This window comes from Equus przewalskii, chromosome 14, assembly GCF_037783145.1.
Source record: "Equus przewalskii isolate Varuska chromosome 14, EquPr2, whole genome shotgun sequence".
Classification (NCBI taxonomy): domain Eukaryota; kingdom Metazoa; phylum Chordata; class Mammalia; order Perissodactyla; family Equidae; genus Equus; species Equus przewalskii.
The window spans coordinates 57227101-57252210 of record NC_091844.1 but is presented as its reverse complement, the minus strand read 5'-3'; the positions used below and the strand labels follow the sequence as shown (position 1 = coordinate 57252210).

The following is a 25110-nucleotide window of genomic DNA, read 5'->3' as shown; positions in this document are numbered from 1 at the left end:
AGAAACGGTTTCATTGCCAAAATCACCTTATTAAGATGGATGTTTTGAAGTTCAGACTAAAAATCCTACCAACACAAGGCGTAAGGATGGTCCTAAATTCTGAGGCGTACCTTACACTGCATTTCATGAAATCATGTCCTATGGCTCCACACTTACTTGGAAACACAGAGAAATCTCCAAGCATGTCTGCAATCAAAGCTCAATGGTATTTGTACTGGAGGGAAAAATATTCTGCTGTAACGCAACATTTCCACACATTAAGTAGAGTTTTCAAAAGCATGTTTTGATGAGAGCATATTTCCTCCTAATTTTCAGCAAGCCCAGATCTCCTGATACATTAGCAGCTGGGCATCTGATTCTTCAAGTACAGCTCTTCACATCTGTGTACAGATCTTGCTTTAGAATCCGTGGGCTGTCCACAGCAGGAACGGGAGATAACCAGGTCCAGGTCTAGTGGGGTGTAAGACTCTTGCCTGGCAGGCTGTGAAATCAGCATTACCAGCCATAAAATGTTCCTTTTCGATGTCAATGTCATACTTTCCATGGTCATTCTAAAACACACATTAGTTCTATAGAGGGTTCAAGTGACCAAAAAAAAGCAAGAGCAATAATTCCATCTAAATTAGCTCATGTGGCAGAATGACAATGACCACAAAGTATACATATGATGAAGGGCTGTAGGCAATTAGGGATATGGCAACAGTCAATAAGCGGCACAAAGCTTGGCAAGCAAAGTAACACGGCGGATTGAGCCACCACAGCTCCAAGTTCACCCACCGACGCAGACAAAACTCAGCTGGGACCTTACATCACCTCTGCCTCCAGGGCTTGCAGAGGGGACACGGAAGTAGAGGAGGGTCTGTTCCCAGTCACGGTAACTCTGGGCTGGAAGACCTAGCAGGAGGGGCCGGTCCGAGTGGTGAGAGGACGGGGTCCTGAGTCAGAACATAGCCTTGTGGCCTGATAGAAAGTAAAAAGTGGGGCAGGATTAGAGCCTCTCCTAGCCTCAGGCTGGCTGAGAGTGGCCCCCACATTCATTTACATTCTCTGGCCCATGTTTGCTGCTGGTGGCTTCTACTGAAAACTGCACCAAGGCCCAGGAGAACCTCTCTGGCCCAGTACATTCTGGCAGCCCCTCAGAGAACCCACCATCACCTAAAACCCTTTTTAGCTCATCACTATTGAGAGATAAGCTTCTTCGACATTTTTCCCATACTAAAAAAGACACAGCAGAGAGTCACAGTGGAAGAATTCCATTCTAAATAAAAATCCAAAAAATAGAAGTAGCATATTGTAAAAATATGCGAAAGTTCATGTTCAATGTGTCTGCTTGTTAAGTCATTACAGGGCTTGGTCTGGATGTAGGATCTCTGCTTAAAACAAGGTGACATTGAACCAGCCTGCAAGAGGAGGGGAAGATCTAGGTCCAATTCCCTTATGCAGCCACTTATTCCACAAATATGTATGAGCGCCTAATACGTATTTTAGAATCACCCACGAGGATCTCTTCTAGGTCCTGAGAATTGACCAGCGAATTAAAAAAAAAACAAAGTCTGTCCTCACTAAGCTTATATTCTCATGGGGAGGAAACAAAGACATAAACATAAATGTCAGATGGTAAAAAATGCTGTAGTGGTGGGGGGTGGGGAAGCAACATGAGTTAAGAGAGGGAGTCTACGTGTGTGTGTGCACGCACATGGCACACACATGGCACAGAGGATTTTATATGGGATGGTTAAGGAGGACCTTTCCGATAAGGTGACATCTCAGCAAAGTCCTGAAAGAAGCAGGGCACCAAGCCTTGTGGAAATCTGCAGGAAGAGAATTCTAAGTACGTACAGAGGCCCTGATGGAGCTGTGCTTTGCATAGTCTAGGAAGCAAGGGGAGCAGGGCTCAGGAGCTGGGAACACAGTGCAGATGGATCCCGAGGGGCACTGAGGCCACTGTAAGGCACTGGCTTTGATTGGGAGAGAAATGGGGGTCATAGGGGGTTCTGATCAGAAACATGATATGATCTAATTTTCCTTTTCAAAGGATCTCTCTGCTGGTTCAGTGGAGAACAGACTGTAAGGGCAGGGCTGGAAACAAGGAGACCAGCATTTGCCTATTATTAAAAAATCTGATTTATAAATGATCCCAGTGCCTGGTGGGTACATAAAATGATACAGTAGACATCTAAAGTTTAAAAAGGAGAAAGAAAAATTTTAGTGACCCTTTTGTAAGATTTGCAACTTAAAATGTCTTGGGAATCTGTAAGGATCGGACAGATTACATATTTGTTCTAGACAGCAGTGCAGCATAGAGATAGTAAACACTGAACAGAGATTCAAACCTGGTCTGTCTCATTGCAGACGAACTTAGTGCAGATCGAACTTTCTCAATTCCCTTAAAAATCTTCACTGGTTGCCTATTGTCCTGCAGACAAACCCAAACTCCTCAATAAGCAGTTCAGATCGTTTAGGATCTGGCCTCTGAGCTCCAGAATATGGAAACTCTTTCCATTCCCTGAACATGACAACACTTTCCTACCTCCAGGTCTTTGCACATTGTGTTTTCTGTGCCCCAAACTATTTTCCTTCTTAGAAGCAAGTTCCAAAATGGAACAACAGCAAATCATAGTCGACTCTCTGACAGAATGGCACTAGGATCCACTCTTTTATTTTTTAGGTTCCATTCTTAAACACTGTCCCAGACACATGCTAAATTCTTCACCTGGATCATTATATTTAACACTTAAAATAACCAGCATTGCTGTGTTACACAATCCCTAGCATTTGCCATTTCCAGTAGTCTGTGTGAATAGCAATCCTGGAGTTGTGTGATGATCAGTGCCCTCACAATAACCTGTGCAGTAGATATCATTAGCCGATTTTGGTGGTGGGAGAACTGAGGCTCAGACAGGTTAACTACTTGTTGAAAGTCATACAGATAGTAAACTCCTGATCGGACATTAAAACCCTGGTCTGTCTCTGAAAGGAACATAATTAACTGCTCCATTCTATCATCTCTGATAGTGTATGAAATAATCTTTCAGAACTATTGGACTTGGGCTTGGACTAGCCCATTGGAAAACCTCTTGGCTTCCACGCAGGGTTAGGAGGGCCTCAGGAGCAAAAGTCCCGTGGAAGGTTTCCAACAGCCTGGCTTTTCTCTTATGGATAAGAGAATCAAGCAGACAAGCATCAATACTGTGGTGTGACATCTGGGCGGGCCTGTTCCTAGAGACGGCTACCCTTCACCCTCTGGCCTTTTAGCAATTACCTGGCAACCTCTTCCTGCATCCACTCTCAGGGCCATCTCTTAGGTCTGCCAAGAAAAAGCTCTGCCCCAACCCACATGTTCTCACAAAATGTTCTTAGCCAAAAGAGTACAGATGTCTAAGGGTGGATGGAGCAGTAAAAATCTGTCATCATTATCAGAGAAAAAGGAGGAAGGCTTCTGAGGCTAACTCAAAAACGTCACAATTATATTCAAAAGGTGATAGTATTATAATTTGTGAAATCAGTGGACACAAAACACTAATAAAGCTTATTCACAATGAAGCAACAGGAAAGAACTCTGTGGACTTCAGTCTCTTTATTAAATTAATTCCAAATCTAAATGCTTATGAGGATGTGCGATGGATGTTATCTGAATAAGAGTTCCTTCTTCATTCTTTTGTCTCCAGTCTTTCAAGGTCTTTCCTCTGTCATCAGATTCAAGCAGATCTCTTTGACTCTCCCCACTGTCTCCTCAAATATACATTTCCATGAAAATTTAGCAGGAAATAGTGGCTGTTGGTACATCGGTCTGCTGCCTGCCTTTATTATATTCTGCCATGATCTACTGAGATCTGTAGCAAGCGGTAGGCTGATATTCATAGTGGCTTCAGATCAACTCTTACATCTATGGCTGGTTCTTGCTTAAGAATATCCATTACATCAGCCAAATGAGTCTTCAGCATAGTATCAAGAATACGCAAATTTTAAAACAAACCAAACAACGCCAGCACCTACAGGTAACAGGCCTGCGTGGCATTGACAAAGGATGGTGAAAAGATATCCAACTGAGCGAGCCCAGCCACCTGTGTTGAAGGGAGAGGTCAAAGGAATGGAAGCTTGTACCTTCAAGTCCGATCTTTATCCAACTGCATTTGTGAAGAATGAGGAGGGGACTCCCACAACAGAGGCCTGAGCCCTGCGGGAAGCTGCAGCCAGTTTTGACTATCAGGGAGGACCTGACTCAGAGACAAGGAATATGTCTGGCATTCCCACCAGGCCAAGTGCATGCGGCAGCCTAGTCTCATTCTGTTGATTGGTAGCTGGGGTTATTCCAAGGAACTCCTTGACTCTCCTTCATCAGGACCTGGAATTCCCTTCCATGTAATTCTCGCCGACTAAAAGCCTCAAAAGCTAAGCAATTAATCTGTTTCTAAACATTAAAGCAACCATAATTCTTATCCTCTAGTGAGGCAAGCACTTCCAAATGCTTCTAGAAAAAGAGCTGATGCCTAAGGATGACTTTCCTTATCAGACCATCCATCTAGGGCGCAAATTACTGTTCTGGCCTCCAACCTCAGGCGGTCAGACGGTGACCACACTTCAGGAAGGAGCATGGTTTCCACGGTGACTCTCTGCTATTACCTTTTCTTTCTCTCTTTTTCTCTTTTTTTTTTCCCCCAAAGAGAGAGTTTCCTATTTGCTGCCTGATAAACTGGGACAGGTCTTCCAGGAGACAGGCAGTGGGAGGTCACGTAAGGGGCTCAAGCCCTTTTTCCTGAGCTTACACGACTAGAATCAGATCCTGTTCCATGTTGGAAAACCTCATTCATCAAAGGAAACAGCTGGGGTAACCAACAGGCGATGTGGCTAAGTAAAAGAAGGTGGATTTCGGATTTAGGGTAAGGAAGAAGTTACTGAAAAGTCATGAGATGCACCCCTCGGCCCTTTCCCCTAATTTGTTTGTCTATATAGAACATATTATCTTTTATATGTTATATAATTTGTTTAATGGTTCTATTTACTGTCTTTCTCTCTCTAATAGATGTAAACTCTATAAGGGGAGGGATTTTTGTCTCTTTTGTTCACGAATGTATCCCCAGTTCCTAGAGCAGCGTCTGGCACACAGAAGATGCACAGCACATGCTTACCGAATGACTAAAATAATCTTCATAGGGTCATGGGCTGATTCACCAAATCTCCGACGTTGAATCAGAATCCAGGAGCTGGCTACGCATTTGCATTTAAAAATGTTCCTTATGTAAAACGGATGCCCCTAAAACGAGCATTGGCCAGCATCACACTGAAAAGCAGTGGCAGCGTGAGGTGGAGGAGAGGAAACCTGTGATTCGGGCTCAGGCGCAGAGAACCTCAGGCTAGAAAAACCTGATTTCCAGCATAAAGAGGGGCGAGGGCCCTGTCATTCTCCCTTGGATGTGGGTCCTCCTACACCTGCCCTCGCTTGCTGATTTCTTCTGGAATGCCAAGATCACCTGCTCTGTCAAGAGTCCTAACATTTTGGACATCCTCAAGGAAGCAGAACTTCCTCTCCTTTTAATACAATAAAAAGACATCTAGTTAAACACCAACCCAAGATTACCTCCATTTCCCTCATAAAAGGGAAAGTGCATCAGGAATTTAACTTTAAATATATTAACTCTGCACACTAACATGGACATAGAGGCAGGAAGAAGAAAGCTGGAGAACAGAGAGTCTTTCAATAGTAAATAAATAAAGAAGAATTCTGCTAACCTCAGCCTCCATGTGAAGTCAGCCAGGATGGTCCTCAGATTCAGCACACCAGGGCCAAGGGCAGGCTAAGGCCCCACTCAGGGGCATTTATGACAACAGGGACTGAACCCACTGACTGAGCACTTGCTTTCTCCCACATGCTGTGCTGATTGCTCTGCATTCAATGTCACAGTCCTTTCCGACAATATTGCAAAGAGGTTTTATCATTCCCATTTTACACGTGAGAAAAACAAGTGGTCCATAAAAGTAAAATGGCTGAAGTCATACAAACGCGTGACAGTCTAGGATTTTAATCCAGGCCCTTTGCATAATACCATAACGCTTTCCAAAACGGCAGAACCTTGTTGCTTGTTTGTTTTCACTACCTAAGTTAATAATACTGTTCTTGGAGAGCACAGGGCTCCTCACTTAGGTACTTAGTGCAGGATACCCTCCCTGTGCCGCCCCTCCATCCCACTGGAATAAACGCACGTAGTCGCACCATCTCATCAAGAGCCTGTCACGTTTCCCTCTCCAGTCACAAACCTCCTCACCCCCAAGGAAGGGTTTTATAAGCTTTCATATTCATCACATAGCAAGGGAAAGATGATCCATTTGGGGGATCATCAGCTAAAATCTGAGGTCTGAAATCACTGCAAAGTCATGCAATAATCTCAAGGTTTTTCCATTTGGTCAGGAGAAAGGAAAATAGAGAAAGAAATCCCAGCAGTGAGCAAGCAAAACTAAAATCAAAGAGAGCAATGAGTGGAGCTGGGAGAAGGATACTGAATTTTAGCATGAGTTAGTTCATCTTGGCTCTAATAACAATAAATCAGTATTTTTTTCAAGAATCTCAATGAGGCTCACATATTTACTGTCTTGGGGTCAAGACTACTTTTAAACAGTTTTTAAACTGGTAAGTAATCCAAAGAAATGGAAAAACAACACATTGTTTATGGTTTCATCTGCCAAGCTTTTCTTAGCCACTCACATGTGCCAGACACCGTTACAAAGATGAGTAAAATAATATCCCGTGAGAAGCTCATGTTATGGTGGGGCATCACCAGAGTCAAGGAGCGAGTCCCCCTTCTGGAAGACTGAACTCTTTCATTACTAGAGAATCACAGAAGAGGAGAGACTTTCCAGCATCCAGATAGTGAGACCATGGGTGCACCTTGATACACTCAATGTGGACCACCGAGTTCCCAGATTAATGCATCTGGGGTCTTGGGTTAATACAACCAGGTTTCTAGCAATGTCCAACTGCTCAGCCTACAACCCTACAACCAGGAGATTTCAAGTGTAACGAGCTCCTGGACACAGAGCCTTGGAGTATCACCTCTGTGCTCTGAACCTTTCAGGGACCTTGTGATAGATGATAACAACTATTTCAGATAATAATTTGTTCACCATCCACCCTAAAGAGAAAGAGAACCCTTTCTTTGATGTTCAACCTTACACACACACAAAAATTAGGTCATATGCATGCTCTTATATCTGGGTCACCAAAAAAGATTTCCTACCTAGAAATATTTTCTACACTAGCCTGTTGACATTGTACCTTAAGAAATTTGTTCTGTTGAGTGAAGTATAGCTCTCTCTATATTTGTAGTTCTAGAGGGAGTGGACAATTTATTTATTCATCAAGTATTCAGTGAGTGGCCTCTACATACGAAGCACCAGACCAAACACTGGGGAGATTACAAACATGATTGACACACGGCCCCTGCTCTGGATGAATTTATAGTCTTCAATGGATAGTTACTCAAACAACCAGAAATGCTAGAAAGCATACGGAACATTCTAAAAGAAGAGGAGACTGGAAGGATGACAAAGCTGGAGACAGTGAGAGGACATTCCAGAAGGAAGAAATGATGGGAATAAAGGCATAAAGCAATGCTTCTTCAACTTCAGTTCACGTGGGAAATTCATTACAATGCAGATAACTGGGCCCCACCATTAAATATACAGTAGCTTTAAAGAAAAACTCCCAAATTTGAGTGGTAACAAGCACCCCAGCTGATTATGATGTAGGTGGTTTTGGCACCACCCCTTGAGAGGCACTGACATAAAGGGTTGACAGGTATGAGGTGCAGAACTGGGGAGAAGGGTAGAAGTAGCATAAAGGGCATGGGGCATGTTTAGTAAACACAGACTGGAGAGCAGAGCACTTAAATAAGGTACTTGACAGAGGGTAGCGCCTAAAAATTAGACGATCATGTTTGTTGTAATATGAGGAAGACATTGACGTGAAGAAATACATCAGACGGGCTTGCTTTCTCACAGGCTAGGGCTATAATTTAAAGATAGGCTCTTTCTGGGGTATCACCTGCTCCCCCTGTTCATTTCAACTCAAGAGTAAATCTTTGCAGTCACTCCTTTTGCTTTTTTCTGCCTCTTGGGACTGAGGACATTTAATACAGAATCCAATTTCAAGCTATGTGATAGGAACATCTAGAATGCCTTTTTTAAAAAAAATCTTTTTTAACAAGGAAAATGCTGGCTATGTGAGCAGAGGCTGGTGAATTTCATCAGCTTTTTCCCTGAGTCATTAAGCCTCATCTTCAAGCAGATTGCTTTTCAGGAGATGGAGCCCTAACAACTTGAAGTTTGTAAGTCTTTTAAATTTTCCTGCACGGTCTCAAATCACAGTCCTTGAAAGAATAAGATGCTCTTGAGAAGAGCAGAAGCAGAAAGTAAAAAGCAACATTAAAAAAAAAAAATCTCAAGTTGCTAGCTGCTCACTTAACGGGGACCCTTCACCAATCTTCTCTGCTTCAATTTTCTAAATCTCCTGAAAATATACTCAGTGACCTGGTTCCAAAACCGAGCGTACATTTACACTGAAGAAATAAATTTTAAAAATGGAAACAGCTTAGAAAGGAACTAGGCAAGTTTTATTATTTAGAGGAATAAATGGAGTGGCTTATGGGAAAACACAAAATTTTTACCTAAATCCCTGGGCACCATTTATGAAACATACAGTTTCTCTACTAAATAAGGCAGCTAGTGAATATGCCCTTTAAACCAACCCCATACACCTGTATTTGAAGAATTGTTTAAATATTGGCTTAAGCGTTACAGTTTTAATGTAACTATGCCAAGACTATTATGTTATTGTCTTTTTGTGATAGGATTGGAGAGGAGCCATTGAAAAAGGGAGAGAAAAATGTCAGTGGAGAAAGAAATGCAAATCATTTAATCACTTAATTAGCAAGTGAAGATAGTAACTTCTGTCTATTAAGCCTTTGCTTAAGCAAGGACTTTTTTCATCAATAACTAATGAGAGAACACTACATACATTCATTCATTCATTCATTCATTCATTCAACAAACACTGAATGTTTATTATGTGCCTGGCAATGTGCAAGGCACTGGGACTAGAACCATGAACTAAACAGTTCTCAATCTCTCTCCTCCTGAAATTTATTATCTAGCTGGAAGATAAGATGACAGACGTTAATTTAAATTGCTACAAAAAGAAACAGAATTATTAATTCTGATAAATCTATGAAGGAAAAACAGTCGTAGGAAAGTAAGTAATGGAGGACCTGACCTACTAGGGCATTAGGGGAAGGCTTTGCTGAAGAAACATAAGAGCTGAAATTGAAAAGACACTCAGCAGGAAGCCAGACCAAAGGTCTTTAGCACGTAAAGCCTTAGGCTGACATTTTTGCCATTACCCTTCTCTGTAATGGGATTACTCACAGACCTACCTTCTTAGATATGCTGGGGTATGAGACCATGTTGAGAAATATATTGAAAGCAGCTTCTGTAATTTAAATAAGACTCCTCCCCTCCTAGGTCAGAATCATGAAACTACAGTTAACTGCATTCTACCACACTGCTGGGGGCAATGTGGTGGAGAGAAGGGTCATTGGTCTGGGGGTCAAAAGAAGTGAGTACTGGTCTCGGCTCTCACTGACCAGTCATGTGACCTTGGACAAGTCATTTTCCCTTTCTCAGCCTGATCTGCCAAACTGGGGAATTGTTCTAACAATTTGAAACTGTGATATTCTAATCCCTCATGTTGGCATTCAGGGCCATCATCCATAATTCAGCACCTATCTACCTTCCCAGGTTTACAGTTCCTGTTAGTCAGCTGAGCTACTAAACGACAATTACCCAAATATGCACTGTGTTTTCCTTTCTCATGCTTTTCTACCTGTCCTCCATAATCCATCAAATGTCCAATTTCCTTTCATAAAACTGCTTCTCTTGCTAGGAAGTCCCCTAAAAGTCATCTAACTTTGCCCCTTCTCCCTTTTCTGACATGAAAACTCAGCCATGATAACTTAAAAGATGTTTTTCCAAAACAAAGTCTCTGAGTTTCTAGGCCATCTCTCTTCACACGATACCAACCCCAATTGCTAGGGGTCAAATTATGCCTGCCACCTGTTTTTATAAGGCCATTAAATTAAAATTTTGTTTTACATCTTTAAATGATTGAAAAAATGAAAAACATTTCATGATGTAAAAATGATATGTTATTCAAATTTCAGTGTCAATAAATAATGTTTTGTGGAACACAGCATGCCCATTCATTTAAGTATTGGCTATGGCTGCTTTCATGCTACAACAACTGTGGTGAGTGATTGTGACAGACCCTGTGGTCCACAAGGCCAAAAATATTTACGATATGTCCCCTTTAAAAAACAGTTTTGTGACCTTTGGTGTATGTCCTTATGTGTCTTTATCTTCCTTCACCTCTCCGTGGCAACTTTCCACAATTAGCATGTTGGTGTAAAGGCACACACGCAGGTAATAAGAACCAGTCCTTATGGAGCACTCATGTGCCAGAAACCGTTCCAAACATTTTACAAGAATTAATGTATTATTCCATACAAAAACCCCATAAGGCTCTTTACTAGTATTATTCCCATTTAATAGATGAAGAAAATGAGGCACAGTTAAGCAACTTGCACAACATTAAATATATCATTTGCTGAATTCAAACAAATGTTCTAACTCTCATGATATGTCCGCTGACCTGCTGACCTCAGAGAACTTTAGTCTTCATCCCCTAGGGTTCTTCAATATCAGTCAATATCCTCAATCTAGAAGCAAAGTCATAGTTCTCCTTCCACCTTGGGGAATCACCGCTAGACATCCAGGGGCTCCTGAGACCAGAAACCCCAGGCACACTTCTGGAAACCTCCACTACCAAAGAAAAAAAGAGAGATGTGACTTTGGTGAAATGACTTCAGGGTCATAGATCTGGATTCAATTATCCCCTATTTCACTCTTATAAAGTCATTTAATTTCATATGGCCTCCATTTGCTTATTTGCTTTAAAAAAACAACAACTAGATCATCTCTGATGCCTCTTCCAGAGCTGGCTATGGCTTGAAGCAGCAACAGCACTGATAAGGAGAAGCTCATGTGCAGGAGAAGAAAGACAATGAGCAGTCAGGGAAAAAAGAACTACCACCTTTGCCCAACACCAACTCACAAATTTCACCCCTAGGGGGCTCACATCCCCCCAACATGTAAAAGGTAGATTATTTTGGAAGAGTGACTTGGAACTTCTGAGAGACATTTGACATAGGACTGAGCACCTCTCCAAACTCTATCCTTTGGTCCCTGGTTAATGCCACTCCCTTTTGGGGCTCTAGCACAGTTGATGCAGGAAGTTTAGGTTTCTGTGTAGGGTAAGCAGTCTAATTCTCTAAACCTGCTGCTAGGGCTGGGCGTTCTCCATCGAGCAGAGCAAAGCCAAAAGGAGCCCTGGGTCCTGAGCTTTCAGGGGCTGCAGAAGTGAGATGCTGGAGAAGCTCAAGAAGCTCAAGGGAGAAAGCACCAGAGTCATTCGGTGCTAAACAAAGACACAAACACCACCTGTAACAGCATGGAAAACACAATCCTCAAACTGGCAGGTCTGACCCTTGCCTGACCTCTCAGAATGTTCCAGCTTCTCGCCTTCAAAGTTGTGCTGGGAATTCATCAGAAACTTTGGTTTCACATGTGAAATACATTTGCGCAATGGCTTATGCTCTCATTTGATCCAGATCCACAGTTCCCAGGACATGGTCCTGACTGGGATATACAGATGATGTGAACAGTCTGGAAATGGCCCCAGGGTTGTCACTGTCATAAATTAACTGGGGGTGGTTTACACATTGTAAAAATAGCTAGGCTTTATTTTCGAAGTCTTTTTCATTCTTTGAGAACAAACTAAAATGCCTCCTCCTCCATGAAGCCTTTTCAGATGTTCTTTACTTCCTTCCAACTTGCTCATTAGACAGTTGCAGCGACCTGTCTCACTCGGCCCAGTATCTGGATGTTCTAGACCATGACATCCCCGAGAAGAGAGAACACAGTTCAAAGAGCATGGCTTTTGAACAGCCTCAAAAACAGGTACCATCACCTATGAACCCTTGGACAAGTTATTTAACTGAGCCACACTCTTCGTCTTTAAATCGGGATGAGGATGCTTCCTTGTAAGGCACTTATCAGCATTAAATGAAAAAACATGTACGGAGTACTTAGACCGGTCCCTGGTAAATAATGTGTGCTTAACAAATGTCAAATAACTCCTCTTCATCATCTGCATTCTCTGAAAAGCCCTGCATACCGCCTTGCAAACAGTGAGTGCTTAATAAATGTCACGATTGGGCTGCAATAAACTGCTGAATCACCCTCTTGTCTGTTTGACTTCATCTCACATTAGATTCAACCAGGAAATTAACATGCAATGACACCTACCAAGTGATTACTGTTTCTGTCTTTTTCAAAAAAATTAAGATGGACTCTAATATTGACATTTATTTTTCTATGTTTATTACATATGCAAGAAACCATTTGTCTAAATTGGTATCACACTTGCTGGAAAACATTTTGCCCATTTCTCAGAAGACTTAAAAGACTAAATTTTCAAGAAAGGATCAAATTTTTGTTAGCTTTCCTGCCCCAGAAGTAAAATGTCAGTGTGGAAGCTTACCTTTGCCTCTTTCTCGCCACCTTCTACCCGGCCATCAGCAGCCCCTCTCTCTGGCACTCAGGTCTCTCCCCCTTCCCCACCTGCATAGCCCTCTAAGGGCACTAACTGGGCAGCAACCCAGTTTCAAACTTCTTTCACTTCCTCCGCATCCTCCTGTGTTCCAGGCCCTCAGGACTTTTCTATCTGCTAGCTGATCCGATACACCAATCCAAGATGCTAATGGTTTCTGAGAATTTATAGTAGCTCTTTCCTAGGTAATATCATTGCATTTTATGAGGGATCTACTAGACAGAATTACTTTATTCAGATAAATGTCTCTAATAGTAAGAATTTCAGATCCTATGTTGGCCAATGGACAAATGCTTTGAACTCGGGGAGGTTTTGCCCTCCTGAAATCACTTTATAGGCCGCTACCTATAATGTACTTGCCCTTAACCACAAACACATTCCCTTCACTTCAGACGCCAGTCAGGGCTTTTATCCTTCCACATCTTCTCCTCCTTCTGTTGCAATTGGCTAGAAAGTTTCAGGTCAAGAGAAAATGTGATTCTCTTGAACCTTTGTCGGTCTTATTACTTACTACACTCCCTTGGCCAGGCAGCTCAAAGGACAATCACAAATGTAGATATAAAACACCCAGGGTTCAGGACAGAGTTGTCAGCAAAGAGCCTACAAAAAACACGTGAGGCAGCAAGAGCTGAGAGCAACTGTCTTCCAAGTTGAGTCAACACAGTGGAAAAAGTTGTCTGATCTCCTCATTTGTGTTCTGAACTCCTCTTAATGAAAACAGACCAGTAAGAGTAGTTTACCCCAGGAGTCTCCAGTTCAGAAAATGTGCTGTTCGATTTATAAACCCTACTGAGAACCCAATCATTGATTAGTTTAAGTCTTCAAAGTACGTGTTGTCTAAAATATATTTGGTGATGTGTATGTGTGTGCGTGGGAGGCTGAGGAAGGAGGGAGGCAGGAAGAGAGAGAGAGAGAGACAGAGCAACACAGATACAGAGAAGAGAGAGGATCTTTTGGAAGAGAAAGAAAGAAAACTGAAAATAATCCCACTGCACTTAATGAGGCCCCATCGGACTAGCCCTGAGACCAAATCAAAATCTCAGAGGCAGACTCTGAAAAGCTCACATTCCCAGAATTCAGTCCATCCCAATGGGTCAGAAAACACCTGACATTTACTTCCACTAAATCTCAAGTATGTCTCCAGGGGATAGACATCCCTGTGTTCAGAGAGAAAATTGGAAACAGCTACTTCAGCAACCCACTGGCTTGGTTAGCCACAATTACTGCTGAGAATTAGAACTGAGTGATGGGCACCTTGGGGAGTTCTAAGCGATGTTAGATGCAATTCTGGAATCTAAGGAAAGCCAGGGAGAATATTTGCCACAAGAGGGAGCAGTAGAATTTGGTCAGATGGGAGATTATTTGGTAGAGCTTATGACGAGGGGTCTATCTATAAGGCATGGACAATATTGGAAGATATTTTGGCAAGAGACATTTATTGCTTAGAGGAAAAAAAAAGACAATGAAAAGATCAGGAAGAAGAGAGAGATGATGCCACCTAGATTCCTTAGTTCTTAGCAAATGTAGAACAACCATTTAATTTTTAGTTAAAAGCAACATATATAACACACTGCAAAAATATAAAACATGCAAGATATGTGCTCTGCCATCCTCTTTTAATTGTGTACTTCTTTTTCCAGATTTAATTTCTATTTCAGTTTGAATGCTGTTTATTTCCATGCTGACGGGGCAGACTGCTTGCTTTTACCTACATGCTCTTCTCCCTCTGCCTGAAGCATCACGGAGAAAGGGCTCCTCTCACTGACCTGCAACATGAAAATCAGATGGGAAAGTCCTAAAATGCACTTACTTTGGGACAGACACATCCACCAGCTAATGAATGCTTTAACTTGCTTTAAAGAGGGAATGCAACTTTCCTGGATCTGCAGAGCTTCTCTCATCATTTATTTTGTCAAAGAAACAGATTAAGCATTTAGAGGGAAGGAACAATGCGTTTACTTTGCAAGACAAACAAAAGTCTAATTTTGTCTGATAAAAAACATGTTAAATATAGCTTGCTAACAAAATGCTGAAGCTCTCTTGGAATTTCTTTTTTTCCCAAAACATAGAAAGCGTGAAAGACCAATTAATGTAATTCCTGCAAATAGTCCCGTAGGTGTTACTGACTATACTTCACCTTCCTTTTGCAATTTTATTTGGAGTTAAAGCACTGCTACTACTATGCACGTTTCTTCCCTTTCATGGTCAAAAAAAGGGTTATCTAGTTCTTAATCTTAATCCAAAATGGTACAGTAGAAACCATTAAATGGTAATGGTAAAGTAAATGGAAAGATAGAAGGATAGAGAGGTAGGTATACAGATAGGTAGCTATAAAGCACAGCCTTCGTATTCTTTTTAATTCATTACTCTCCTCTTCCAGCCCTGTTAAGCTTTCACGACAGAGTAAATGAAGTCTGCTTGCCATGGACACTTACATCCTTTGCAACCCCTGCACAGCTCAACAGTGAACAACGGTTTACCTCTGTCCAGTTCTTTTCTTTTCCCCTAGGAATTAATCATTCCATATTTAATAAAAGACAACAGCCATTTTAGAAAAAAAAAATCAGGGCTCCTTTTATAGTAGGTGGGAGAAATCTTAGCTAAAGAGCCCTTGGCTCCAAATGCAATCCTCCAAGCAGGCAGAATTTGTAAGATGAAACCCATTTAAGAAACCACATCTTGCTTCTTGGTGAAATAAGTAGGTCTTCCCCCACCTTCTCACTCACAAGGCCCCAAAGATGGAGCTAGCTCTCTCTTCCTTCCTCCTCCTTTCACATCCGCCTAACCTTCCCAATTAAGCAAGTTTAGACAACCAATAGAGCTAAATCCAAGTAACACAGGATTTGAAAGAGGAACTTGAAAGCAATCATCCCTATTCCAGCTTTGTTTTCTTATCTGAAATGAATGAAACATCTAGATACATCTTCCTCCCTCCTTTCCTGACTTGCAGCAGGAGTAGCTTTGAGAGAGAGAGAGAAAATGTGGGAGTGTATGTGTGCGTGTTGGGGGGCGTAGGTGGGAGGTATACCTTCAGAATCCCCTCCTGGTCGCTCCCCATTTCCCTTAGGACATCTTCACAAGGATGCTGGATTGTGAATCTTCTGTTGCTCATATTCGGAAATACTCAAGCTATGCCTTTAACCAGATCTGATCAGAATTCCCTCCTACTCTGCCAGCTCCTCCATGATCGGGACGCCTGTACTGTCTTTACCACATCTGTCATTTTTTAAAAAGCTTCTTCCACTACACCTCCTACTGATATCCTTTTTTCTCTTTTTAGTCTTTACACCTCCAGCAGGACAAAGTTTGTATTGTTATATTCACAACCACTAGTGGCTGACTAGCAGGAGAGAGATGGAGAGCACCAGCCGGGGAGCCAAGCTAAAGGGGGTTAAAGAGAAACCTAGTGGAAAGCAGGACTTTCTTTCCAATGACTGCGGACACCACGCACACTGCTCTCTTCGAAAAATGTTTTGTTAAATTGGTCACTCTGCTCTCAACCCAACCGCTGCCACTTTGTCTGGAGAGGGAAATACGAATTGTCAGCCCAAGCCATTCATCAAACAGTCGACAGAATCCACGGGGGAGGGGGGATTTTAAAAATCAAGGATGCACACACACGGTATTTTTAAAAGCATCGCCTGGGCAGGTTTGGTTTCTTTAGCTGACTGTCCACCCATAAGACCTCCCTCTTCTTTAAGGAGGAGCCAAGAAGGATATCCTCACATCTCAGAACACAGACCATTTTCCCAAGAGCCAGCAAAGCTCCAGAGGCAGATAATGCAGCTGCAAAGTTCCCTTCGAATCTCTTGGGGAAAGATGCCTGTGCGTGCAGAATCCCCAACGCACACCCCAGCATCGTGCCCAGAAACAGGGACCCTTCAGCCCACTCCCCCGCTGCGTTTCTCCCCTGCCGGTCCCCCCCTGCCCCGGCCACACCTCCCTCCTCTCCGCAGTCTTTGGTGAAGGAGCACCCAGCGCTCGCCAGAAAAGAGGGGACTCGCAAGTGTGGCGTTGGGGGAGACCCCAGGGATTACCAGGAGGAGGGATGACCGCAGAGCAGAGTCCAGTGGGTGGGGAGGCCTGGATCCCCAGCAGCGCTGCATTCCGGATGGACTTAGCTCTTCGCGCCCCGAATCCTCAGAGCCCAGCGCGGTGCAGGGTGCAGCATCTCTCCTTAGCAGCCCTTTCTTCTACCGGCAGCCGGCACTGGCAGGCAGGCACGCTCACGCCCAGGCGCACCAGCCAGAGCAATTTCACTCCCCGAGAAGCGCGGACACCCCAAAAAACGTGTAGGGACACACACAGAAACACATACCATTTAGGAACCGGTCCTTTGCCAAAGCGGGGTAAGAGTAGCCTTATGAACAATAAATGGAAAATAGTTGGCGGTGTCTGACCAAATCCCTTCTGCTTGCCCATCATAGGATCCTACCTGGTTTGGGGGAGTGTGGATGGATCCTTCCCCCGTTCCTCCACGCGAGGAGGAACTGCCGCGCGCTCCCTCCTTTTAAATAGCTCCAGATCAGGAAGAGGTCGCTCCCATCTTCGGGGGGGAAGCACAAAGCAGGCGGCGGCGGGCAGGCTCCCGTGCAGCGCCGGCGCGAGCAGGAGCTGCGGCGGCGGCGGCGGGCAGCCGGTGCGCGCGGGCGGGAGGCAGGCGCGGAGGCCGGGAGGCTGGGAGGGCCGGGGCCCGGGCGGCGCGCGCGCTCCCCGCCCTCCCGCCCGCGCACACTCGCCCGCCCGCCGCTCACACGCGCGCTCGGCCCCGCGGCCGCCGCGACCGGCGCGTCCCGGCGCCCCTGGCCCCGGGCGGCCGCATGGGATAGAGCGGGCGCGCCTCTGGAGCACCGAGCGGCTGGGGCGCTCTTGCAGCCTCCCAGCCTGTGCCGCTGAGCTTTTTCGGTTTGCCCCCGGCTCCCGGCCCTGCAGTGCGTGCTGGCCCCGCGCTAGCGCTCTTTCCAGCACCCAGCCCTTCGATGGCACGCGCAGACGGGCACTGCAACTTTTCTGGTCAGCCTTCCTCGCCTCACCCACAGACAGAACCTCAACCCCAATTCGCCTACCTGTTTCTCACCTCTGAAATTGTCAATCCAGATACATCTTTCTTCCTCCACTTTCTAGCCCCCTGCTAATGGAAGCTCTCTTTGAGCAAAGAGATCTGAGGATTTCTCAGTGATTTTCTCTGAAATCCTCACTCCGTGTTTTTCCTGCATGTCAGACATGCATAGCAATACGCTGGCTAGTAGCTGCTGATACAAGCAGATAAGGATATGGGGGTTGGGGGAGAGGTATTCCCCAGCCAAGAACTCAGAGAGATTCTCCGTGTTGGTATTTCCCTCAAAGATTGCAGCTCACCTGGGAATACAGACCATGAGGCTGTTTAACGTGAAAGCCGTGCAGCTTTTAAACTACAGAGAGGAGTAAAAGCTGAGCATTAAGGTTGAGTTGGGAAAGATCTAATGCAGCAATCGACGAACCATTCATTGCCCTTTCCAAGAGAAGCATTATCATTGCCAATACATCACTTCCCCATAATTAATAAAGGAGCATTGCATCAGGCCCTTGCTCTCTTGACAGCTCATTCATCTTTACAAATCCTTAATGACTTGGCAGGCTGAGAGGCTAGACCTACTGTGGAGTTCACAAACCTGGATGCACATCAGTCACACCTGGGAAGCTTGTTAAAAATGCAGATTTTAGCTTCCAGTCTTGAGACTCTGATGTTGTTGCTTTCAAGTGGGACTCCCAAGTTTGTATTGTTAAAGCACCAGTTGATATTCACCACTGGTGTGGTTAGCCCAGGTGTGCAGAATCAGGGGTAGCTATGTGGGGAAGGTGGGAGAAGGAGGGAGCTGCGGAGCATTAGGCAGAAAGTTAATTCCTCAGTAGGATTCTTCCCCCCAGTACTTACAGTGCAGCTCTGGGGCCTCCAGGCCGTAGGAGAAGAGAGACTCTGCCTCCAGGAATCCCACTGTTTGACTATAAGGTGAAGAGGGGAAATGAAAGTGGCCTTCTGCTGCCTCTATGCCGGTGGCTCTCGACCTTGAAGGCGCCTCAGAATCTCCTTGGGAGCTTTTAAAAACCCCAGCGCTTAGGTCACACTCCAGACCGATTAACTCGGAATCTCTGGGGGTGGGACCCAGGCATCAGTAATTTTTTTCATGTTCCCTGGTTAGTTCCTATGCATAACCAAGGTTGAGAATCACTGTTCCAGGTCAATACTCCTCAAACACGAATGTGCCTATGGATCACGTGCACATTGTGGGTTCTTATGCAGTCGGGCTGGAACAGGCCTGGGATCTGCATTTCTAGCAAACTTACAAGTGATGTCGATGGGGCCTGCATGAGGACCACACTTTAATGAGCGAGGGTCTGTTGCGTCCATCTGGTGGTTGTGGACACTCAGCTTGCTGGAGGAAACTCCAAGCTGCTTCTTGTCTTGTATATTCCCAGGAATCATTCCTCTCTAAGAACATTTTCCTTTCCTCACTGTGAGTTAAATTTTCTTGGAAGACACTCTCCACACAAACTTTTTGTTAGACTGCACTGACTAGTGGGTGTAAACAGAATGACATGTGGGGAGACACAGAAGGTCACCATCTCTCTGTTAGAGTGCATCCTCAGCCAAGAATTACTTAGGGTCCTGACTTCAACGGAGTGCAAGAGGCAGACATTTGGCTCACATTCAATGGAAGGGGCTTGGACAGAAGCGTCAGCTTTCTAAATGACACTGAGAAAAGCATATAACTACATACTCCACCCATAGGAAATAGGACAAAGCTAAGTGAAGGAGCTGAGTGAAAGAGCTAAATGAAAATGTGAGTGGACTACATCTCATTGGGATAGATTTTGTGGAAAAGGTGTGGCCCGTTATTGCTATTATGGACCACTTAGGAAAACTCAGGTTTTCTTGAGAGCGTAAGCACGCTTGTGACCTGAGGTGACAAGAGTCCTGTTCTTTTTTATTTATTTGTTCATTTTTTCGATGAAGATTAGCCCTGAGCTAACATCTGCCAATCCTCCTCTTTTTTCTGAGGAAGACTGGCCCTGAGCTAACATCCGTGCCCATCTTCCTCTACTTTATATGTGGGACGCCTGTCATAGCATGGCTTGCCAAGTGGTGGCATGTCCGCACCTGGGATCTGAACCAGCGGACCCCAGGATGCCAAAGCGGAACGTGCACACTTAACCGCTGTGCCACCGGGTTCGGCCCCTAGAGCCCTATTCTTAAATGTCTGTGTTCCAGTGGTGCCAAAAGTCCATCTTCTGAGCAGCTGAGAAGGCACTAAGGCTACTTCTTGGTCCTCTTTATTCCTCATCCTTTCAATCTAGACTGATACATAGGTTAATTTAAATTCTTGGGGGGAAAAATCTACATTAGATGGTCCTCCCTTTACCTAGAACTATTAAAAGGCAGCCTCGTGCCTATTAATGTGGCACCCTTTTTGTTTTGGCTCAATTTCTGAACCCCTAACTTTTTTTTTTTTTCCTTTCATTTCTCATTAAAGGCATCTTTAAAAGGGTTGCAGGGCCCCAAGGCAAATCAAACCTTTTGCTCCCTCCTAAATGTCATACATGGCTGGATTTTTATTGCAAGAATTGTCAAAGGCTACATCGCTGGCACAAGGCTCTAGGTAAGGAAATGGTGAGGCTGCTGCAGGCTATGCTTTGGAAAGAAGAAATATTATATGTAGGAAGGTGGTGATTTACATTCCAATGGCAACAGTACTTCTTAATTGTATTCTTGAATACTGATTGCCATTCTTTCCTTGGACTTGAGACTCAGAGCTATGGGTCTCCACTGATATCTATCCAAAGCAGTATGCCTTGGCCACTCTGGGAACTCCTGGGTATATCACTAAGATTTGACACACGTGTTCTAAAGACTGTTCAGATTCTAATGAACTGTTTCCCTGAAGACCTTCAGGGGTCTCTTAGTAAACTCATTTTTAGCTCAAGTGACGATGTTGTGAATTAGGCTCTAGTTTTTTTATCCAGTCTACAGAAAAATCAGACATGTGATCAAGGGTACCCTCAATTTTTAAAAGTATTTTACTAAAACACCCAGTAATTTTCATCATAGGGAAAACAAGTATTTTATTGTAATTCCTTACATTTTCACTTTGAATTGCTTAGGTCAGAGGTACCGCTACTGTCTTTTTCAGTGGTGGGGCTTCTTAAGTGTGTTAATGTAGAATTATTCATTCTCCACCTCATTTCCTATTCTGCCAGTCTTCACCACTCAGCAATCTGCTCATTCTTGGGCTCAGTCTGATACTGATTTTTACATAAGAAAAAGTAGTATAGCGCCCAGCCCAGCCAGCAAGAGGAGTTTAGCATTAGCTATTTTCCCACACCTAGAACCTCAGGTGGACTGGTGGGCCAGTTTTTCTTTGCATTGATTGGATCCAGGGATTTTCGCTTCAGGGGTGACTATGGGGATTTTTTGTTGACTTCTAAGTGCCAAGGTTCCTCCTCCCTGGGTTCTTGTTCCTGCAAGTAAGATTTACTTCTCTGTTTTGTTTTGATGGTTGAGCACCACCCTTAAACCCCATCTCCTAAGTGGGCCCAGCTGCTGGGTGGGAGCAGTTTCCTGGTAGACTCACAGTTATAACCCATCCTCCCCTGGGCTCCATCGCTGTGGGGTCACCCACTTCCTCTGAATTTGTCACAGTCTTTGGACACCAGGGGCCTGCACTTCTGCATTTGAGCAACTTATAGTCGACGGTTGGACTTGTACAAAATCCTGACACTTTCATTTTTCATTTCTGCTCCTTATTACATGAAGGACATAATCTAGTCTGTATCCCACAACCTTACCAATGGTGAGGTTACCAATGAGTAATTCAGTGGCAGAATCATTGTTTAGAGCAACCAGTAGGTCAGAAAAGAACAGAAACTGGTTAGAGTTAAGGCTTTGGAGTCAGAATATCTGGGTTTGAATCTCACCTCTGGCTGAGTGAACTTGGGGAAGTTCCTTAAACTCTCTGAGTTACAACATCCTTGTCTGGAAAACCAGATCATAGAATCTCCTTCAAGGAGTTATAGGAAGAATAAAATGTATGTAACATGCTTGACATAGTTCCTAATCACATCAATAAATGATGTTGTTATTACTATGATTGGTAAAGTTCCACAAAAATGATATCCATAAAGAAAACAAAGTTTCTATATCATTAGGTTCTACATAATCAGGCCCTTTCATTATCGATAATGATTATACTATTATTTTTGTTATGCAGAATTCTATCCAGTGAATAATCCAGGACAATGGATGCCTCTAGAGTACGAGAGTACTTTCTCTGTAATGAAAGAAGCTGCTTGTGATTTTGTAAGTACAGAGTGTGGTTACATGATTGATTATGGGGAACACCATATTCTTGCTAGATCACAATATTTCTTTTCCTTTATATCTGAATATCAGCTTGATTCCATCTCTATTATAATCTGAGAGTTTAATTTCCAATAGAGGCCTTTTAAAGAAATTTCACTGCAACAAAGATTTTGCTTGTCACGTTAATTTTATTAAGAGAAGATCTTAACTGTAGGACATAAACTTCTTTGCTAAGTTTGCACAAACTTTCCTCAACACTGATTCAAGGATTCTCCATCAATGGGGACTCAACAGGAAGGCCCTGGGGTGCTCTGTACCAGGCAGTTTTTCCTCGCAATCCTGTTCTGAAACAATGTCCCTGAGAGATTGCACTTCAGCTTTTTCAATAAATCTCTTGTCTAAGGCATTGTCTATGATGTATAGCTCCCTCACTGCTCCTTCAATTGCTGGCCACTGATTAGAATCTTCTGAGAACGGCCAGTGTTTTAGTGGTTACTGCAGTGCCCAGACAGTAGCCCTTGAAAATGTTCATAACAAGATACTTAAGGGGAAAATAGACTGAATTTATGGATGTCTTGATCCCTGGTTTTAATGATGCTGATTCTGCTACAACTGGAAATGTCTGGAAATAATGAAACTATATACTTTCACCTCTTTAAAAACTCAGAATCTTACGTAGTGTGACCTAACGAGTCCTTAGCAATCATGGGCAAGAAAAGTTCAGAAACTACATTCTTTTTTCCCTTTGTCTTAAAATATTACCCTGTCACACAAAAAAAGCTTAACCATCTTTGGATATGTTTCAGAATATTTGAGAGTGTAGGCCAAAATAAACAAGTTATTTGTGTAGATATTAAAATTATTTGGCATTTACAACCTAATTTTTATATGAGAAATCCTTATGAACTAGTTAGACGAGCTGTAATTACTCTCCTTTTACAGACTGAGAAAGAAAGTACAAGATTTGCCCAACCCTGGCTACCCAGGAGTATCAGTTGCATTGTTTTAAAATAATATCGCAGCCCAGGCCCACCCTTGGAGATTGTCTTCCTATTGGTCTGAAGTGGAGCATGGGCACAGGGATTTTTTTTAAGCTCCCTGGGTAGTTCTAAGGTTCAGTCAGAACTGAGAACCACTGGCCTACCATCAAATAGCTAATTCGTGGTAAAGACAAGGGAAAAAAATCTCCTTACATCTGACACAATGCTGTTGCTATTACGCTGCTCCATTGAACATTGCTATTTAATAGAATATAAAAATAGAGATTTTTCTGAGAAATTTAAGAGAACTTACAAATGTTTGAAGGCCCTTTTAAGTCTCCAAGAGGCGCAGGTGGCTATTGTAATTGACCTAACAAAGACGTATTAGCGGATTGGAAGATATGATCAAGAAAGTCAAGTCCACAGCTGCAGGGCCTCTGTCTGCCTTTTTGAACACTCCATCCCCAGCATCTAGAGCAGTTTCTGGTGTATGGTAGATGAATTAATAAAACACATATTGTCCCCTGTAGGGGGACTGGCCTATGTGGACAGAAGATGGATTTTGGTTATCGGGTAAACTCTGGCTCCTGTCCAGCGCAAATTGCAACTTAATAGCAATCATCTCCTTGTAGCTACAATGCAGGCCCTGGTTAGCAACTGACATCGTCACCATATCCACACCCACGGTCCTGCCTGGCCACCTGTTCTGTGATGACAGACAGATTGTCTGTGACTTTGCAGGAGGCCAGACCACACAGAGATGGCAATCTGACCCAGCCTCAGGCCTGTGCCTGTAAACTGACCCATTGCCTGTTATCTCAGGAATTACTTATAAGCTCTTGTTTGATCAAAGTTGTAAGCATGTCAGAGACTCTCTGATTTCCTGTGAAGAGGGGCTCTTTGGGCATATATTTTATGGGTATTATATTTGTATTTTCATTTATTATTTTTCAAAAATCAAGGAAACTGCGAACTTCCTGATATGTTCAAAGTCAGCCATCAAGCAACTCTTATTAAAGGCAAAAAACTGAGCAGAGCAGAGATAAATAAAACGCAGTTGAGAATAGTCATATTAATTCACTTGGTCATTCATTTCTTCATGTATTCATTCAGCAAAGATTTATGAGGATCTACTCTGGGCCAGGCGCTGTCCCAGACCCGGGAGATACAACAGCAAAAACACCAGGCAAAGTTCCCACCCTCCCGGGACTTACATTCTGTTCAAAAACAACAGGCAATAAGCAAAACAAACAAATTAGCACATGAAAGGATCTCAAATGGAGATACTGCTATGAAAGAAATGAAGCTAAGAAAATAATATAGAATCTTCTGCCACCAAGTCCTGGTTTAGGTGGTCAGCTTTGCAGAGACCTGAACAGAGTTAGGATGTCTCATTGACAGTGTCGCCCCTTTTTTGAGACTCCCAAACCGATGAAATGATACAGCACAGTGTTTTGTTTGTTTCATACTTTGTTTCTGCCCCGAGTCGAGGTTCCTTTAGGAGTTCCCGCCTCAAAGCCGCCGGCCTTCATGAGGGCTAGCTGCAGAGGCGTGGGCACACTGCCTGCATCTCTGCATTCAGGAGCACATTCGTACAATATAAACCCAAGAGTTGTTCCAAAAAGACAGCTCCCAGAGGTTGCACATAAAATGCTTGTGTTCCTTCTAAGGCAGAGTTGAAGCAAGAATTCTGAACCCCCCCTTCTGGTTTTATTTAAAGAACAGCATCTTATTAATGCAACTGGATTGCAAACTTTAAACAATTGAGTTCTTATGGGTGAATCTCTTGCCACAAAGTCAACAGCGCTGGTGAGGAGGGAGGGGGATCACACAGGTGTAACTTAGTGATGGTTCCAGTGCTTCCCTCCATGACTTTGTCACCCCTCCTTTTGCCTTCTTCCTACATTCTTGTCTGAGAACACCCAATACATGTAGCGCACACACACATACATACCCCTCACACACCCACTCTCACACAAACTCACACACTCACTCGCATTCATGATTCTTGGCTGTGACCAAATATCTAATTATTGGAAAATCCCATTTGCAAATTTGCAAATAGCTCATGGAAA

The 25110-nt window shown here is 43.5% G+C and overlaps 1 protein-coding gene across 38 annotated transcripts in view; it reads right to left on the bottom strand.

The window, feature by feature from the left end:
* SLC8A1 (solute carrier family 8 member A1) overlaps nt 1-25110 on the bottom strand; it is a 374952-nt gene that overhangs the window by 295896 nt on the left and 53946 nt on the right. For 7 of the 38 annotated variants that reach the window (XM_070572811.1, XM_070572790.1, XM_070572792.1 and 4 more), the window contains exon 1: nt 16756-16886. The exons of 9 other annotated variants lie outside the window; for them this stretch is intronic. In XM_070572811.1, the coding sequence (XP_070428912.1) occupies nt 16756-16824 (69 nt within the window). In that variant the 5' untranslated portion in view covers nt 16825-16886. Of the gene's footprint in view, nt 1-16755; nt 17446-25110 lie in introns of those variants that run through there. 22 more of the 38 variants (XM_070572802.1, XM_008523200.2, XM_070572813.1 and 19 more) reach the window with 9 other exon arrangements.